At 44.5% G+C, this 20,679-nt stretch overlaps 1 protein-coding gene across 1 annotated transcript; it reads left to right on the top strand.

Moving 5' to 3' along the window:
• Nucleotides 1–205: 205 nt before the first annotated feature.
• LOC135523991 (ATP-dependent RNA helicase DHX8) lies at nucleotides 206–20,674 on the top strand. The gene is made up of 22 exons (XM_064951063.1): nucleotides 206–374; nucleotides 4,504–4,589; nucleotides 6,543–6,615; nucleotides 8,107–8,198; nucleotides 8,316–8,419; nucleotides 8,513–8,869; nucleotides 8,981–9,125; nucleotides 13,128–13,331; nucleotides 13,420–13,507; nucleotides 15,902–15,999; nucleotides 16,112–16,259; nucleotides 16,590–16,771; nucleotides 16,885–17,079; nucleotides 17,181–17,366; nucleotides 17,463–17,673; nucleotides 17,849–18,171; nucleotides 18,293–18,448; nucleotides 18,577–18,714; nucleotides 18,806–18,934; nucleotides 19,147–19,343; nucleotides 19,453–19,632; nucleotides 19,768–20,674. The coding sequence occupies exons 1-22, from the start codon at nucleotides 266–268 to the stop codon at nucleotides 19,985–19,987; spliced, it is 3,621 nt and encodes a 1,206-aa protein (XP_064807135.1). The 5' UTR covers nucleotides 206–265; the 3' UTR covers nucleotides 19,988–20,674.
• Nucleotides 20,675–20,679: the final 5 nt, after the last annotated feature.

Below are 20,679 nucleotides of genomic sequence, written 5' to 3'. Positions count from 1 at the left end.
GATTTACGCAATAAATTAGGATAATTAGGTTAAGATTAGGACTAGCGAAAATTCTCTGCTAATTTTACCTGCTACAAAGTGTCTTGTATCGAACTGGAGTGTTTTTAGGGAGTCCCCTTTTGGGAATGGTTTTAGCACCACCAGGTGACAAAATTGAAGAACTACACCACACACACTAATTTCCGGCAGAACCGGAAATGGTGTCATACTCCATCAAATATGTCTGCTGCTGGTTTCTTCTGAAAACAAAACAATCTCGTGGAGAATGGCAAACATCGGAGATAACGAGCTAGAACAGCTCGAATACCTTTCGTTAGTATCCAAAGTGTGCACAGAACTCGACAACCATCTGGGGATAAGCGATAAAGATCTAGGTATGAAAACCGCAAGTTGTTTAGCAGCGAACTAACCAGCTACATGTTATCCAACGATAGCTAGCTACCTAAGTTAACTGTCTACGGTCTTATACCCCAAATGAGTCCCAGTAACTCGCTTGGCACTGTTGTGGTTGTCTTGTTGTCAATACAAACGTATCCGGACTAACGTTAGTTAGCTAATTAACACAGCATTGACATCTGTCTGACCTTGCTAGCTAAATTAGTTCTCAATCTCAAGGCGGCATTCTGGCTTCTCCCTGGCTACAGTTCTGAGCCAAAATTAGCTTCGCCCACGGCTGCCTCATGTGAACTGCAATCCCGACGTTGTTTTAACGTTTAGGAACTTCAATCATCATTGGCACTTGTCTTCCATAAGCGATGAAGAATTCTCAAATAAAAATATATACACTTACGGTATCCGTTTGGGACAGATCCATAACGTTATAACTATGGGTGACTCAATCTACAAAACACTTCTGCTACACTTACACACAGGTGTTATGCGAATGCTAGATGGACAATTAGCACAAGTGGTCGCCTCTTGTCTTCTGTCTGTTTTCTTTTTTAAATAATGTAACATGGATATGGCAGTGTGGGAACACTAACTATATCAAGGTGTGCATCAATGTAATCATTTATTTATGTATATACACTACCGTTCAAAAGTTTGGGTCACTTAGAAATGTCCTTGTTTTTGAAAGAAGCACATTTTTGGTCCATTTAAAATAACACCAAATTGATCAGATACTGTGTAGACATTGTTAATGTTGTAAATTACTATTGTAGCTGGAAACGGCAGATTTTTAATGGAATATCCACATAGGTGTACAGAGGCCCATTATCAGCAACATTCACTCCTGTGTTTGAATGGCACATTGTGTTAGCTAATTCAAGTTTATAATTTTAAAAGGCTAATTGATAATTAGAAAAACCTTTTGCAATTATGTTAGCGCAGCTGAAAACTGCTTATTAAAGAAGCAATAAAGCTGGCATTTAGACTAGTTGAGTATCTGGAGCATCAGCATTTGTGGGTTTGATTACAGGCTCAAAATGGCCAGTTTCAAAACAAACACAAGTTTATTTGGAAACTCATCAGTTTATTCTTGTTCTGAGAAATGAAGGCTATTCCAAGATCTCGTACAACGATGTGTACTACTTCCTTCACAGAACAGCGCAAACGGACTCTAACCAGAATAGAAAGAGGAGTGGGAGGCCCCGGTGCACAACTGAGGAAGAGGACAAGTACATTAGTGTCTAGTTTGATAAACAGATGCCTCACGAGTCCTCAACTGGCAGCTTCATTCAATAGTACCCGCAAAACACCAATCTCAAGGTCAACAGTGAAGATGCAACTCTGGGATGCTGGCTTTATAGGCAGAGTTCCAGTGTCTGTGTTCTTTTGCCCATCTTAATCTTTTATTTTTATTGGCCAGTCTGAGATTTGGCTCTTTCTTTGCAACTCTGCCAACGGAACATTTCAAGAACTTTTATAGTTTCGTCAAGCACAGTTGCAAAAACCATCAAGCTCTATAATGAAACTGGCTCTCATGAGGACCGCCACGGGAATGGAATACCAAGAGTTCAAATCAAATTTTATTGGTCACATAATGTGTATAGCAGATGTTATTTTGGGTGTAGCGAAATGCTTGTGCTTCTAGCTCTGACAGTGCAGTAATATCTAACTAGTAATATCTAACATTGTTGCTTTTTGATTGCGCATCTGTAAAAGTTTGAGGGTTTTAGGTGACAAGCCAAATTTCTTCAGGCTCCTCAGGTTGAAGAGGCGCTGTTGCGCCTTCTTAACCACACTATCTGTGTGAGTGGACCATTTCAGTTTGTCAGTGACGTGTACACAGAGGAACTTGAATCTTTCCATCTTCTCCATTGCGGTCCCGTCGATGTGGCTAGGGGGGTGCTCCTTCTGCTGTTTCCTGAAGTCCACAATCATCTCCTTTTTTTTTTTTTTTTACATTGAGTGAGAGGTTTACAAGGCACCACACTCCCAGAGCCCTCACCTCCTCCCTGCAGGCTGTCTCGTCATTGTTGGTAATCAAGCCTACTACAGTTGTCTGAACACTATCATTTTATTTAGAATTCAAGGCACACTTGACCAATATGGCTACCACAGCATTATGCAGCGATATGTCATCCCATCTGGTTTGGGCTTAGTGGCACTATCATTCGTGTTTCAACAGCACAATGACCCAACAAACCTCCAGGCTGTTTAAAGACTATTTTACCAATAAGGAGAGTGATGGAGTGCTGCATCAGATGACCTGGCCTCCACAATCCCCTGACCTCAACCAAACTGAGATGGTTTAGGATGAGTCAGGCCACATAATGAAGGATTTTGTGATGAGTCGGGCCGCAGAGTGAAGGAAAAGCAGCCAACAAGTGCTCAGCATATGTGGGAACTCCTTCAAGACTGTTGGAAAAGCATTCCAAATCACATACACTTCCAGGTGAGGCTGGTTGAGAGAATGCCAAGAGTGTGCAAAGCAGTCAACGAGGCAAAGGGTGGCTACTTTGAAGAATCTCAAATATAAAATCTATTTAGACTTTTTTTTGGTTACTACATGTGTTATTTCATAGTTTTGTCTTCACTATCATTCTAAAATGTAGAAAATAGTTAAACTTTTGACCGGTAGTGTGTGTGTATATTTATGGAAGATGAGGTCAAGGATTTTTATCACTAATATATCACCATTTCCAATGGGAGCAAATTAATCATAGTGGGCAGAACAAGCAAGGAGGTGGGCCCAGCCAAGCACAAGCTAGTGAGTTCCCATTGGCACGTTCTAGCATTTATTTGCATATTTTTGCGAGGGAACGCCTACCCTGATGTGTGCAAAAACTCAATTCGCCCTTGCACTCCTTCTAAACAACACAATGTTTTGAAACTTTAGCAAAGGGTGAAGTCTACAAAACACTCTGTTACAGATTCTAGTTTCTGAAAGAGAACTGTATCGACATCAAAATGTTTCATCGATGAGTAAATTTGCAGAATGTTGGCCAAAATCCATGTTCTCCCACTGCCGGTCACTTGGCTTCCTCATCACAATATTTGGTAGTGAGTGGAAACGCCACCTGGAAGCTTCACATTTTATATATCCAGTGAACGATCTGGCTCATTGTTCTATATGTGATGAGGTCCTTATGCTTCCGATACCCTACCACAAGCAACGAGTGTTAATGGTCTTAACAAAACGTCCCTGAAAGAGGATCTCTTCATTCAATGACTCTTATGTGTAATGGAACTGAGTCATGCTCAAGGGCTATGTCTGACCTTAAAGTTGGCTAGCCAGCTGGCGTGATAGCCCTGTTTGAGTTGAGTTTTAATTTTTATTTTTACAGGGACAGTGCACATTAATCAACGTTTCAGTAAAAGTGCCGGTTTTAGCCAGCCGGCTAATTTTCAACCGCAGTCCCTGGGCAGGTTATTAAAAACAATTACAATATAGACAATAGCAACATAGAACAAGCAAGACATAGCAACATAGGACAAGCAAGACATAGCATACAGACAGAGCAACATAGGACAAGCAAGGCGTAGCATACAGACAGAGCAACATAGGACAAAAAGCAGCAAGACAAAATTCATAAAAGCAACAAAGTATTTCCACACCTCACAAGCTACAGACAACATGGAAAGCGGCAACACACAGCTAGGGACCATGTTCACAAATCTGATTGACCTTTAGCCATGTCTTCAAGCATTTTGTGAAAGTGTGATATGTGGTGCAGTTATGTGTGTCTGATGGCAGTGTATTCCAGACATGGGAAGCTCTCACAGAGAATGCAGATTTACTAAAGGTGCTTTTCCTTAGGGGAACTATACAGTCACCTCTCATGGCAGACCTTGTGGATCTGCTGCCATATGTCTGGGTTTTCTGTTTAACAAAAATATTGAGTGGAGGGGGAGTCAAGCCATTAAGGATCTTGAATACAAGACATGCGTCGGTGTATTGCACAAGATTTTCCCAACTCAAGAGCTCATGCTTTCTAAGGATGTGACAATGATGATGGCTATTAACAAGCAAACAAGTACATTCTTAATGTTTAGGAGTAACATTACTTGGCTAATCAGGTTAACCCTGAACTAATGTGTCGTTTCTTTGCCACACAGCCGAGTTTGTCATCAGTCTTGCTGAAAAGCAACCAACGTTTGATGGCTTTAAATCACTACTATTGAAAAATGGCGCAGAATTCACAGTAAGTACTGTCCACTGCTATCTACTGTCACTAGCTAGATAGCCAGCAGATCTGACCCACTTGTGTACAGCTGTACTAGGGTTGTACGGACTTTCTGTGTAGATTAGACACTGTGGAGCCTGCGCAAGATGTTAAGGTTTGGAAAAAGCACATCAATCCATGGATAAGAAATGTTTGTGCTGTTACACCGAGAAGATTGAACTACCAGCCAACAGCAGCCATTCAATCTTCTCTGTGTAACAGTTGGGATAATGGAACAAGTCGGGAGTACAACACATTCTCATCCCTGAATTGAGGTACGTTTTCCAAGCCATATCTCACGCTGGCTCCGTGGTGTCTTAATCTACACAGAACGTCTGACCGACCCTAGTGCAGCTGTAAGCAAGCGGGTATGATCTGATGGCTACAGTTGAAGTCGGAAGTTTACATATACCTTAGCCAAATACATTTAAACTCAGTTTTTCCACAATTCCTGATATATAATCCTAGTAAAAATTCCCTGTTTTAGGTCAGGTAGGATCACCACTTTATTTTTAGAATGTGAAATGTCAGAATAATAGTAGAGTGATTTATTTCAGCTTTTATTTCTTTCATCACATTCCCAGTGGGTCAGAAGTTTACATGCTACTAAATACTAATTGAGTGTATTGCCTTTACATTTTTTAACTTTTAACCACAAGATTCCCACAATAAGTTGGGTGAATTTTGGCCCATTCCTCCTGACAGAACTGGTGTAACTGATTCAGGTTTGTAAGGCCTCCTTGCTTGCACACGCTTTTTCAGTTCTGCCTACACATTTTCTATAGGATTGAGGTCAGGGCTTTGTAATGGCCACTCCGATACCTTAACTTTGTTGTCCTTATGCCATTTTGCCACAACTTTGGTATCATACTTGGGGTCATTGTCCATTTGGAAGACCCATTCGCGACCAAGCTTTAACTTCCTGACTGATGTCTTGATTTTGCTTCAATATATCCACATAATTTCCTGCCTCATGATGACATCTATTTTGTGAAGTGCACCAGTCCCTTCTGTAGCAAAGCACTCCCACAACATGATGCTGCCACCCCCATGCTTCACGGTTGGGATAGTGTTCTTTGGCTTGCAAGCCTCCCCTTTTCCTCCTAACATAACAATGGTCATTATGGCCAAACAGTTTTATTTTTGTTCCATCAGACCAGGGGACATTTCTCCAAAAATTACGATCTTTGTCCCCATGTGCAGTTGCAAACCGTAGTCTGGCTTTTTTTATGATGGCTTTGGAGCAGTGGCTTCTTCCTTGCTGAGCGGCCTTTCAAGTTATGTCGATTTAAGACTTGTTTTACTGTGGATATAGATACTTTTGTACCTGTTTCCTCCAGCTCCAAGTACATTCATCTCTAGGAGACAGAACGTGTCTCCTTCCTGCGCGGTATGACGGCTGCATGGTCCCATGGTGTTTATACTTGCATACTATTGTTTGTACAGATTAACGTGGTACCTTCAGGCATTTGGAAATTGCTCCCAAGGATGAACCAGACTTGTGGAGGTCTACAATTTGTTTTTCTTAGGGCTTGGCTAATTTCATTTGATTTTCCCATGATGTCAAGCAAAGAGGCACTGAGTTTGAAGGTAGGCCTTGAAATACATCCAGGTACATCTCCAATTGACTCAAATGATGTCAATTAGCCTAACAGAAGCTTCTAAAGCCATGAAATCATTTTCTGGAATTTTCTGCTGTTTAAAGGCACAATCAACTTAGTGTATGTAAACTTCTGATCCACTAGAATTGTGATTAAGTGAAACCCGTCTGTAAACAATTGTTGGAAAAATTACTTGTCATGCACAAAGTAGATTTTCCTAGCTGACTTGCCAAAACTATAGTTTGTTAACAAGAAATGTGTATAGTGGTTGAAAAACGAGTCTTAATGACTCGACTTTAACTATGTGTTCAATTTATTTTCGATCTTTCAGGATTCACTTGTTGGCAATTTGCTCAGACTTATTCAAACGATGCGGCCTCCATCAAAGACATCTACAAACAAAGGTATGTTAGCTATATTCCACCTATATCGTCTGATTTATGGTGATGTATGCTTTTCACTTACAATTGCAAAGCTATGGGCTTTGTGCAGTGCATTCGGGAAGTATTCAGACCCCTGCCCTTGACTTTTTCCACATTTTATTACTTTACAGCCTTATTCTAAAATGGATTAAGTACATTTTTCTTCAATCTACACAATATAAAAAATGTACACATACCTTATGTCATTTTCAGGCCCTTTGCAATGAGACTTGAAATTGAGCTCAGTTGCATCCTTTTTCCATTGTTTATTCTTGATGTTTCTGCGTCTTGATTGACGTCCACCTGTGGTAAATTCAATTGGTTGGACATGATTTGGAAAGGCACACACCTGTCTATATAAGGTCCCACAGTTGATGGTGCATGTCAGAGAAAAAAAACAAGTCATGAGGTCGAAGGAATTGCCCGCAGAGCTCCGAGACAGGATTGTGTCGAGGCACAAAGCTGGGGAAGGGTACCAGAAACATTCTGCAGCATTGACGTTCCCAAACTGAGCAATCAGGGCAGATGGTCAGGAAGGTGACCAAGAACCTGATAGTCACTGATAGAGCTCCAGAGTTCCTCTTTGGAGATGGGCAACCATCTCCGCAGAACTCCAGCTATCAGGACTTTATTGGTGGAGTGCTCAGTAAAAGGCAATGACAGCCCGTTGGGATTTGCCAAAAGACACCTAAAGGACCCCCAGACAGTGAGACACAAGATTCTCTGGTCTGATGAAACCAGGAATGAACTCTTTGGCCTGAATGCCAAGCGTCACATCTGGAGGAAACCTGGTACCATCCCTATGGTGAAGCATGGTGGCAGCAGGATTGAGGGAAAGATAACCCGAACAAGGTACAGGGCGATCCTTGATGAAAACCTGCTCCAGAGCGCTCAGGGCCTGCGACTGGGAGCGAACAGAACAACAACCCTAAGCACACAGCCAAGACAACACAGGAGTGGCTTCGGGACAAGTCTCTGAATATCCTTGAGTGGCCCAGTCAGAGCCCGGACATGAACCCGATCAAACATCTCTGGAGAGATGTGAAAATAGCAGCGCAGCAATGGTCCCCATTCAACCTGACAGAGCTTGAGAGGATCTGCAGAGAAGAATGGGAGAAACTCCCCAAATACAGGTGTGCCAAGCTTGAAGCGTCATACCCAAGAAGTCTCGGCTGTAATCGCTGCCAAAGGTGCTTCAACAAAGTAAAGAGTCTGAATACTAATTTTGTTTTTTTCATCGTTTAATTTTTTTGTTTTTTTGTACATTTGCAAAACATTTTACATGTTTTTGCTTTGTCATTATGGGGTTATTGTGTGTAGATTGTTACGTACCAGTATTATTCTATATTGATGGGAAAACAACAATTTAATCCATGTGGAAAATATAATGGCGTCTGAATACTTTCCGAATGCACTGTTTATGCGATTGTTACCATGTTGTAGACTTGCTGACTCTTTACTCTATGATTCTAGCTTTTGAGCCTGTGGTCAAGCAGAAGAGTGAGAAGGACAAACTGAAGGAGTTGTTTCCTGCGTTATGCAGGCCAGACGATCCGGCTCCTATGGTAAGTCTTTGTGCTTTTAACGTAGTTCATTTGCAGGTAAAATATACATTATAGACTACTTTGGTTGACTGTGTGACCTACTGATATTTGGCCTACCATTTCTGACCCCCCCCCAAGGCCATACTAGACGAAGACGACGTGAAAATCGCAGACGCCGCCATGAAGGAGTTGGAGATGTTCATGCCCAGTGTGAGTAGATCAGAGTCAAAGAGCAAGAGCAGGTAAAGAGATTTCCCCAATTAAACTCTTATTGGCTTCAAGTGTACATTTTCCTCAGTTACATAGATTGGAGCTCATAGATTTGCATTCCTCAGGTCGGACAAAAAGAGGCGGCACAGCAGAAGCCGGAGCAGAGACAGGGACAGGAGGAGGCGTCATCGGTCTCGCTCTAGATCTAGATCTCGATCTAGGGACCGTGATCGTCAGAGAGACCGAGACCGTGAGAGGGACCGCGACCGTGGTAAGAAACGTGCGTCTCGCTGGAGTGAGCGCAGTCGCACCCCCAGCCCCCACAGAGACCGAGACAGGGACACAAAGGAAGGTTCTGACCGGTGGAAGGACAAACACGTGGACCGCCCACCACCAGAGGAGCCTACCGTGGGAGACATATTCAACGGCAAAATCACCAGCATCATGCAGTTTGGCTGCTTCGTGCAACTGGAGGGGCTGAGGTCAGTAAAAGAGTTGTTAATGCCTCGGCAAAAGTCATTCATTCAATAGTGATGAACTTGGTTTGCGTTTGATTGTGCAATGTTGAAAGCCTTATCTGTTTTGCATTGTAGGAAACGCTGGGAGGGGTTGGTGCACATCTCTGAGCTACGCAGAGAGGGACGTGTTGCCAATGTGGCTGATGTGGTCCAGAAAGGTCAACGAGTCAAGATCAAGGTGCTGTCCTTTACTGGCTCCAAGACCAGTCTCAGCATGAAGGTATGTGCCTTCAGGAAGTATTCATACCCCATCAAATTGTATTGGTCACATGCGTGTTTAGCAGATGTTAATGCGGGTGTAGCAAAATGCTTATGCTTCTAGCCCCGACAGACAGTGCACTAATATCTAACAAATTACACAACATATACCCGATACTAGCACAGGAAGGAATGGAATTAAGAATATAAAAATATATGGACGAGCAATGTCAGAGCAGCATAGAATAGGATACAGTATATACATATGAGATGGGTAATGCAAGATATGTAGATATTTTTGAGTGACTAGTGTTGCATTTATTAGTGGCCAGTGATTTCAGGTCTATGTGTATATAGGCAGCAGCCTCTGTTAAAATAGCCATCACTAGCACAGTCTTATGGCCTTGTTCAGTCTCTCGGTCCCATCTATAATGCACTTGTACTGATCTCGCCTTATGGATGATAGCGGGGTGGTTGTTGTCCTTGATGATCTTTTTGGCCTTCCTGTGACATCGGGTGCTGTAGGTGCCCTGGAGGACAGGTAGTTTTCACCCTGTGATGCGTTGGGAAGACTGCACCACCCTCTGGAGAGCCCTGCTGTTGTGGGCGATGTAGTTGCCATACCAAGCAGTGATACAGCCCGTCAGGATGCTCTCAAATGTGCATCTGTAAAGGTTTGGGGGTTTTAGGTGACAAGCCAAATTTCTTCAGCCTCCTGGGGTTGAAGAGGCGCTGTTGTGACTTCACCACACAGTCTGTGTGAGTGAACCATTTCAGTTTGTCAGTGATGTCTACGCTGAGGAACTTGAAGCTTTCCACCTTCTCCATTGCGAGACTGCAAATGTGGATGGGGGGGCGCTCCATCTGCTGTTTCCTGAAGTCTACGATCATCTCCTTTGTTTTGATGAGTGAGTGTTATTTTCCTGGCACCACACTCCAAGAGCCCTCGTCTCCTCCCTATAGAGGGTCTCGTCATTGTTGGTAATCAAGCCTACTACTGTTGTCATCTGCAAACTTGATGATTGAGTTGGAGGTGTGCTTGGCCACGCAGTCATGGGTGAACAGGGAGTACAGGAGGGGAGTAAGCACGTACCCCTGACGGGCCCCTGTGTTGAGGATCAATCTAGTGGAGGTTTTTCCTACCTTCACCACCTCGGGGTGGCCCATCATGAAGTCCAGGACCCAGTTGCACAGGGCGGGGTTCAGTCCCAGGGCCTCGAGCTTAATGATGAGCTTGGAGGGTACTATGGTGTTGAATGCTAAGCTATAGTCATTGAACAGCATTCTTACATATGTATTCCTCTTGTCTAGATGGGATAGGGCAGTGTGATGGCGATTGCGGCGTCTGTGGATCTAACTGAGACAGTAAGCAAATTGAAGTGGGTTTAGGGTAACGGGTAAGGTAGAGGTGATATGATCCTTGACGAGTCTTTCAAAGCACTTCATGATGACAGAAGTGAGTTTTGCGGGGCGAAAGTAATTTGGTTCAGTTACCTTTGCTTGCTTGGGTACAGGAACAATGGTGGCCATCATGAAGCATGCGGGGACAGCAGACTGGGATAGGGAGAGATTGAATATGTCTGTTAACACACCAGCCAGCTGGTCTGCGCATGCTCTGATGACGTGGCTAGGGATGCCGTCTGGGCCGGCAGCCTTGCGAGGGTTAACACGCTTAAATGTCATACATCTGCCACTGAGAAGGAGAGCCCACAGTCCTTGGCAGCGGGCTACGTCTGTGGCACTGTTATCCTCAAAGCAAGCAAAGAACGACATGGCTGGTTTTCCTTTTGTAGTCCGTGATTATCTGTAGACCCTGCCACATAGGTCTGCTGTCTGAGTCGTTGAATTGTGACTCCACTTTGTCTCTATATTTTGCCTGTTTGGAAATAACTACACTGTTTGTATACTGCCATATTCCCAGTCACCTTGCCATGGTTAAATGCAGTGATTCGCACTTTCAGTTTTGCGCAAATGCTGCCATATAACTACGGTTTCTGTTTAGGGTAGGTATTGAGTACATCTCCTATACAATTCCTGCTAAAGTGAGTCAGTCTATTCGTCTATGTTGTTCTGGGAGGCTACCCGCAACATATCCCAGTCCGCGTGATCAAAACAATCTTGATGCGTGGATTCCGATTGGTCAGACCAGCGGTGAATAGTCCTTAGCGCGGGTACTACCTGTTTGAGTTTCTGCCTACAGGAAGGGAGGAAAGGAGGGCGGGGGGGCTTATAGGTATCCTGGAAGTTGGAGTAACAGTGGTCGAGTTTTGGCAGCGCAGGTCCTACAGTCGATATGTTGCTAGAATTTTGGCATCTTTTTTCTCAAATTTGCTTTGTTAAAATCTCCAGCTTCAATAAATGCAGCCTCAGGACATATGGTTTCCGGTTTGCATAAAGTCAACTGGAGTTCTTTGAGGGCTGTCGCAGTATCAACTTGAGGAGGAAGTATACACGGCCGTGACTATAACCAATGACAATTCTCTTGGGAGATAATACGGTCTGCATTTGATTTGAGGTATTCTAGATCGGGTGATCAAAAGGACTTGAGTTCCTGTATGTTAACACAATTACACCATGAGTCATGAAACACACCCCCACCCTCCTCCTTCCCAGAGAGATATTTAATCCTGAGATGAACTGAGATTCCAACTGGCTGGACTGATTCGAACAGTATATCCCGAGAGAGATGTTTCTGTGAAGCAGAGTATGTTACAATCCCTGTCTCTCTGGAAAGAGACCCCCTCCATGAGCTCCTCAACTTTATTTTCCAGATAGTAATATGCTTGGAAGCGGTGGGTGGCGTGTGCGCCTCTTAAGTTGGACTAAAAGACCACGCCGAGTACCTCCTTCCTTCGTTGTTTTGGGTTCTGGAATCCGTTAATTTGCCCTGGGGGGTGCGAACAATTGATCTGCTTCAGGAAAGTCGTATTCCTGGTAGTGCTAATGAGTTACCGGCGCTTTGATATCCAATAGTTCTTCCCGGCTGTATGTAATAACAACATTTTCTGGGCTAACAATGTAAGAAATGATACATAAAAAAAAAAAAAAAATCTATTATATTCTCAAGCTCTGTTAAGGTACAATAGATGGAGAGTGGTGGTGAACAGCAGTCTTCAAGTCTTTCCACAGATTTAATGGGATTCAAGTCTAGGCTTTGGTGGGACACTCAGACTTCACATTCTTGTTCTGATCCATTCCAGCTTTGCTTTGGCTGTATCCTTGGTGTCATTGTACTGTTGGAATGTAAATCTTCACCCCAGTCTAAGTTCATTTACATTCTGAAGCAAGTTCTCATGAAGGATTTGCCTGTATTTGGCGCCATTCATCGTTCTCCCTATCCTTACCAGTCTCCCAGTCCCTGCTGCTGACAAGCACCCCCATAGCATGATTCTGCCGCCGCCATGCTTCACAGTAGGGATGGTGTTAGACGGGTGATGAGCTGTGCCTGGTTTTCTCCGCACATAGTGCATTTCATTCAGGCTAAAGAGTTCAATTTTGGTCCCAATAGACCAAAATGTGATACCACAGGGCAAACCCTATGGTATCACGATACTACTTGGTATCACATCATTAGTAAATGTTGGTGTTGTGACAAACACACTGAAAATAGATATTTTTCACATGGAAATTTGCATCACCTTTTTGGGCGCTCACCAGTTTTCATCCCTGTAATCATGTTGGTAAAAATATGGGCATTTAAAGTAATTTTCCTGTTGAAAAAATGTATTTTCAATTTTATATTTATTATCCTAAAAATGTATATTTATTTTTTGACAACTGCAAACTTCAAGGAGTTGTTTTGTCATTCCCCCCCCCCACACACACACACACTTGGGTGCTATGGCATGACTTACCTTGTAAAACATATTGAGATGTACCCTTTCTGTTAAGAAATCAGCTGTTAAATTAGGTGAAAAGGAGACTGGAGTGCCACTAAGTTTTAAAGACTTTGGAACATTTGGAAAGCACTATGAAAGACATCTTTAATTATTACTGAAACACTGGCTCTCCTCTTGGTTGACAGGATGTGGACCAGGAAACTGGGGAGGACCTGAACCCCAACAGAAGGAGGAACCAGGGCCCTGATGGTGAGGAGGAGAAAATCATGAGGAACCCCGACCGCCCAACCAACCTCAACCTGGGCCACGCCCCTGAGTTGGAGGATGATACACTGGAACGCAAGAGACTGACCAAGATATCTGACCCAGAGAAGTGGGAAATCAAACAGGTATGTGTGAACACAGGGTTTTTATCAAGACCTTGACTGTTATCAATGTGATTTTTGATCTAATAATGCTATTTTCTTCTGTTCTCAGATGATTGCTGCTAATGTTCTTTCTAAAGAGGAGTTCCCTGACTTTGACGAGGAGACTGGTATCCTCCCCAAAGTTGATGACGAAGAAGGTAAAACATGACTTATGTTATTGTGTGTTCCACAGCGGGTTGGTCAAAACAAGCTTTGTGATTTGCTTGAGACGAGTTCTAAGCCATACTAAAAACTGTTTAGCATGGGTAAGCCTATGATGCAAAAATGGGCATCTTTTTTTCTGTTCCATCTGAGAAATCCCTGCCCATCCATTGTCTCATCGGCCCAGCCAGCCAATTCATTAACTTGATCTCCACTGTAAAAAAAAAAAAAAGTATGTCGACGTTATTTCCTCTTGCTTCTAGCCTATCATTTGGTTTGCAACAACAGGGATTTGTATAAACGTTGCTGCCAATCTCTCGACATTTGCAACATTGTATCAATATTGAAATTCGATCTCCACTGTCTTATTGAGAATGAACATGTCAGAACGACATGTCCTTTTCGCAGCCAGTCAGTCATGAATCGGCATAATATATAAATATATATTTGTCTCCTCGGTAAGAAAAGCACCACTTATTTTTAAAATTAGGAATCCAATGTGCCATTTGTTTATTTCTGTGTTTACGTGACTAATGCTACTACTTTTTGGAAAATGTGCAAAAAAATAAAGGGAACACTTAAACAACACAATGTAACTCCAAGTCAATCACACTTCTGTGAAATCAAACTGTCCACTTAGGAAGCAACTCTGATTGACAATAAATTGCACATGCTGTTGTGCAAATGGAATAGACAACAGGTGGAAATTATAGGCAATTAGCAAGACCCCCAATAAAGGAGTGGTTCTGCAGGTGGTGACCACAGACCACTTCTCAGTTCCTATGCTTCCTGGCTGATGTTTTGGTCACTTTTGAATGCTGGTGGTGCTTTCACTCTAGTGATGGCATGAGACGGAGTCTACAACCCACACAAGTGGCTCAGGTAGTGCAGCTCATCCAGGATGGCACATCAATGCGAGCTGTGGCAAGAAGGTTTGCTGTGTCTGTCAGCGTAGTGTCCAGAGCATTGAGGCGCTACCAGAAGACAGGCCAGTACATCAGGAGACGTGGAGGAGGCCTTAGGAGGGCAACAACCCAGCAGCAGGACCGCTACCTCTGCCTTTGTGCAAGGAGGAGCAGGAGGAGCACTGCAAAATGACCTCCAGCAGGCCACAAATGTGCATGTCTGCTCAAACGGTCAGAAACAGACTCCATGGGGGTGGTATGAGGGCCCGACGACAACAGGTGGGGGTTGTGCTTACAGCCCAACACCGTGCAGGACGTTTGGCATTTGCCAGAGAACACCAAGATTGGCAAATTTGCCACTGATGCCCTGTGCTCTTCACAGATGAAAGCAGGTTCACACTTGAGCACTTGTGACAGTCTGGAGACGCTGTGGAGAACGTTTTGCTGCCTGTAACATCCTCCAGCATGACCGGTTTGGCGGTGGGTCAGTCATGGTGTGGGGTGGCATTTCTTTGGGGGGCCGCACAGCCCTCCATGTGCTTGCCAGAGGTAGCCTGACTGCCATTAGGTACCGAGATGAGATCCTCAGACCCCTTGTGAGACCATATGCTGGTGCGGTTGGCCCTGGGTTCCCCCTAATGCAAGACAATGCTAGACCTCATGTGGCTGGAGTGTGTCAGCAATTCCTGCAAGAGGAAGGCATTGATGCTATGGACTGGCCCGCCCGTTCTCCAGACCTGAATCCAATTGAGCACATCTGGGACATCATGTCTCGTTCCATCCACCAACGCCACGTTGCACCACAGACTGTCCAGGAGTTGGCGGATGCTTTAGTCCAGGTCTGGGAGGAGATCCCTCAAGAGACCATCCGCCACCTCATCAGGAGCATGCCCAGGCGTTGTAGGGAGGTCATACAGGCACGTGGAGGCCACACACACTACTGAGCCTCATTTTGACTTGTTTTTAAGGACATTACATCAAAGTTGGATCAGCCTGTAGTGTGATTTTCCACTTGAATTTTGACTCCAAATCCAGACCTCCATGGGTTGATAAATTTGATTTCCATTGATAATTTTTGTGTGATTTTGTTGTCAGCACATTCAACTATGTAAAGAAAAAGGTATTTAATAAGAATATTTCATTCATTCAGATCTAGGATGTGTTATTTTAGTGTTCCCTTTATTCCTTTGAGCAGTATATATATGTACATACACGTGTGTATGTGTGTATATATATATTAATTTGACTCGTAACCCATTGTAGAAAAACAATTGTATACTTGCGGTTGTGTAAAAACATATTTTTTTTAGCACGATTGTGCTAATCTACGGTACTCTGCTCCGCCTCGTACCTATGGCCGCAGCACAGCCGTGCTAAAAGAGTAATTTAGCACGCCCTCGTGTACATTTTCTTCATAGAAAACCACTGTCGGTTTAGATTCACATCGAAGTATTAGATGCTGATTTGCCCACCGCTTTCTTTCAGATGAGGACCTGGAGATTGAGCTGGTGGAGGAGGAGCCTCCGTTCCTGAGAGGACACACTAAACAGAGTATGGACATGAGCCCTGTCAAGATTGTTAAGGTATGTTTCCATGTCCTCTTGATCAACCTACTTTCAAGGCAATTTTGTTTGAGTGTTTTCATCCTGTTTAGGAGTGTGAACAATTGCAGCTCACTTTGTTTCTCTCTGTCAGAATCCAGACGGCTCGCTGTCCCAGGCTGCCATGATGCAGAGTGCATTGGCTAAGGAGAGGAGGGAAGTGAAGCAGTGTCAGCGAGAGGCTGAGATGGACTCTATCCCCATGGGCCTGAACAAACACTGGGTAGACCCTCTGCCTGATGGTAAGTCCGTATGGAAGCACACAGTAATCCACAACACAGTCCGGTCTTAGCCACTACATCAGACTTCCTCCAGTGTAGCAGCAGCAGCCCTCAGGGTTTGCAGGGCTGGAGATGGTTATCTGGTTTCCTTTAGCATCCTAACAGGCCGGATAGAGTGGCCTGCTGTAGTGTGCCGTATCCTCCATGGCCCAGGGTTACAGGGGAGGCTTTGTGGGTGTAAAGGTTCCTCCCAGGGTCCTAGACTGGGTCTGGATCACCAGTCATCTGAAGGGGTGGAGGTTAAATATCACGCCAGTTCATCTCAATTAAAGACGCTTCCCTCTTACACAGTTGATGGAAGGCAGATTGCAGCCAACATGAGAGGAATTGGCATGATGCCAACTGACATCCCGGAGTGGAAGAAACATGCCTTTGGGGGCAACAAGGCCTCTTACGGCAAGAAGACGGCAATGTCCATCCTGGAGCAGAGAGAGAGCCTGCCCATCTACAAGCTCAAAGAGCAGCTCATACAGGTTTGTGCAAAAGCTTGCAAATTATATATCGTTATAGTTATTTCTATTTCAACAGCTGTTTTTGACCATTTATGGCATAACATTTTGCTCACATCTCTGCTTCTCTATTACAGGCTGTCCACGATAACCAGATCTTGATTGTTATTGGAGAGACTGGTTCTGGGAAAACTACCCAGATCACCCAGTACCTGGCCGAGGCGGGCTACACCACTCGGGGGAAGATCGGCTGCACTCAGCCTCGTCGTGTGGCAGCCATGTCCGTGGCCAAGAGAGTCTCTGAAGAGTACGGTTGCTGTCTGGGCCAGGAGGTGAGTGATCCCACGTGACCATGAGACGATGCCGAATCGCAGAACAATCTCAAACGTCTGGCCCTAGTTATTTCTAACTTGTCTCCGTTCTTCTACACCAGGTGGGCTACACCATCCGTTTTGAGGACTGCACCAGCCCTGAGACTGTGATCAAGTACATGACAGACGGTATGTTGCTGAGAGAGTGTTTGATAGATCCGGACCTTGGCCAGTACGCCATCATCATGTTGGATGAGGCCCACGAGAGGACCATCCATACCGATGTGCTCTTCGGTCTGCTCAAGAAGGTATACCAGGGTCTTGTTTCCCCTTGACTTCAGGGTCTAAACATTGCTAATATTTTAAAGAAAAGTTTTGTATTAAGCTCACTCTCCCCTTTTCAGACGGTGCAGAAACGCACAGACATGAAGCTGATTGTCACTTCAGCCACGCTAGATGCCGTCAAGTTCTCCCAGTACTTCTACGAAGCGCCCATCTTTACCATCCCAGGACGTACCTATCCAGTGGAGGTGCTCTACTGCAAAGAGCCTGAGACGGACTACCTGGACGCCAGTCTCATCACCGTCATGCAGATCCACCTGACCGAGCCTCCAGGTACGGTTTTAACAAAGGTTAAACCCAGTCTATAGTCTAACTGTAATTCATAGTCATTGACCTAAATCACTGCATGAATGCAAATCCATTGCTATAAAATGTCAGTTTGAGATTCACCCTTTATTGTGAAGAGTTATCAACCTTCTTTATGTCCTCTCTCGCTCCATGTTTGCAGGTGATGTCCTGGTGTTTCTGACGGGTCAGGAGGAGATTGACACCGCTTGTGAGATCTTGTATGAACGGATGAAGTCTCTGGGACCTGAAGTGCCTGAACTCATCATTCTACCTGTCTACTCTGCGCTGCCAAGCGAGATGCAGACCCGTATCTTTGACCCTGCTCCCCCCGGAAGCAGAAAGGTTGTCATTGCCACTAACATTGCTGAGACGTCTCTGACCATTGACGGTATCTACTACGTTGTGGACCCAGGATTTGTGAAGCAAAAGGTGTACAACTCCAAGACTGGAATTGACCAGCTGGTGGTGACTCCCATTTCACAGGTAGACTGGTTAATCACTCAGTTCATATTTATTTTCTAAACCTACCAAGATTGTAACCCCTCTGTCTCTCTCACGCAATTACGATTTGGTATGCTAAGGGCTTCAATGTAACTTCTGTTAGGCCCAAGCCAAGCAGCGGGCTGGTAGAGCTGGAAGAACTGGCCCAGGGAAGACCTACAGGCTGTACACCGAGAGAGCATACAGAGACGAGATGCTCACCACCAACGTGCCTGAGATCCAGAGAACTAACTTGGCCAGCACTGTGCTGTCCCTCAAGGTATGCACACAGTCACAAAAGGGGATAAACCTTGTTTCACTGTGCATGCTTCTGTGATCTATACTTCTCTGCCGAGACCTACTCCTCCCGTATCATCCCCTGACGTTCCTTTCTCCATATTCCTTCAGGCCATGGGCATCAATGACCTGCTATCGTTTGATTTCATGGACGCTCCACCCATGGAGACGCTGATCACTGCCATGGAGCAGCTCTACACTCTGGGGTCTCTGGACGATGAAGGGTTGCTCACTCGTCTCGGACGCAGGGTAAGAGTTTATACCAAAAAACGGAGACTATTGTTAAGAAAGGCAAAAGTGAGGATTAATTACCAATTCATTATTTCCATCTCTCTGTCAGATGGCGGAGTTCCCTCTGGAGCCCATGCTGTGTAAGATGCTGATCATGTCCGTCCACCTGGGCTGCAGTGAGGAGATGCTCACCATCGTCTCCATGCTGTCTGTGCAGAACGTCTTCTACAGGCCCAAGGCACGTCAAATCACAAGACTCATAAACACTGAAATAGGGTCATATCACTCCTCTGGGTATCCTGATTAGATCTTTTTATTTTTTTCCTTTGCAGCACAGTTGAATGTTGTTGAGGTTTACCATTATGGTTGGACACCTCAATGAGGCAATTATATGGTGTGCCATTGTTGATCATTTGATGACTAACAGTTCTTTTATTCTCTGTGTCTCAGGACAAGCAGGCCCTGGCTGACCAGAAGAAGGCCAAGTTCCACCAGGCCGAGGGAGACCACCTTACTCTGCTGGCTGTCTATAACTCCTGGAAGAACAACAAGTTCTCCAACCCCTGGTGCTACGAGAACTTCATCCAGGCCCGTTCCTTGCGCAGAGCCCAGGATATCCGCAAACAGATGCTGGGTATCATGGACAGGTAGGTTCCACTGTCCATTTGATGATCAAGGTAATTGTATGTCTGGTAAAGAAACCTCACTTACTAGAAATCTTCTCACACAAATCCAAAAACGTTTACCTCTTTTCAGACATAAACTGGATGTGGTCACTTGTGGAAAGGCCACGGTGCGTGTGCAGAAGGCCATCTGCAGTGGTTTCTTCCGGAACGCAGCCAAAAAGGATCCCCAGGAGGGCTACCGTACGCTCATTGACCAGCAGGTGGTGTACATCCACCCCTCCAGTGCCCTGTTCAACCGCCAGCCTGAGTGGTGAGTCGACCCTCATTTCTGATTACCATGGGGACTAATGGATTAGTCACTAGTTTACATTGAATGTCAACTGTTACTGAGCCATCCTGGACATTCTTTTCCTCTTGCCTGATACTCTTATTCCTCTCTCCACAGGGTGGTGTACCATGAGTTGGTGCTGACCACTAAGGAGTACATGAGGGAGGTGACCACCATTGACCCACGCTGGCTGGTAGAGTTCTCGCCGGCCTTTTTCAAAGTCTCCGACCCCACGCGTCTCAGCAAACAGAAGAAGCAGCAGCGCCTCGAGCCCCTCTACAACCGTTACGAGGAGCCCAACGCTTGGAGAATCTCCCGCGCCTTTCGGCGGCGCTAGAATGTGCATCTTGTATCGCAACACAGAAAGAGAGGGACACATTCCTATATCAGCTGGTTGAGAAATACCATGGAGAGACATTGTCTGCCAACAGGCCTTTTTAGCTGTAACATATGATTTGATAAAGCTGGGTCATTATCTACTTGTTTTGGACATGTGTAAAGTATGTGTTATATGTGCTCAGCTGTTTTCTATTAACTGCAATTCTATAATTTTGAGCTGAATTCTGGTAGGCTGAATTCTTTCTCTTGACCTGTATAGCAGTCAACTAGTAAAATGAGGTCATTGCTCTCCTGTCCTTACAGGCTTACCTGGGTAACATGAATAAAAATGTCTCATCCCCCTGAGGAGAATCAATCTTATATTTGAGTATCATGGACAACGAAACATGTTTGTTTTACTTGAATGTCACATCTGACCTTTGTGTAAACTTCTGAAAAATGATAAATTGAAAAGGAAGGGGACTGGGCAGTAGTTTGACAAGGCAGTGAACGTCTTTGTTTAAAAAGCACAGTGCTCTGAGACAGTTTTGTCTTTTATAGTAGGCTATATTTTTATACAATGAAGGGCGATACCAGGATGGAACTTAATACTTGGGCATTGTCTTTGGTTTAGCTTTGTGTGGTTGCTTTACTGTGCTAGTGTAATCCTAACATTTTCTGCACTCATTAAATGCATGTTCTCATACTTTT

This window comes from Oncorhynchus masou, chromosome 31, assembly GCF_036934945.1.
Source record: "Oncorhynchus masou masou isolate Uvic2021 chromosome 31, UVic_Omas_1.1, whole genome shotgun sequence".
NCBI classification, from domain to species: Eukaryota; Metazoa; Chordata; class Actinopteri; order Salmoniformes; family Salmonidae; genus Oncorhynchus; species Oncorhynchus masou.
This window is presented reverse-complemented; position numbering and strand designations above follow the sequence as displayed.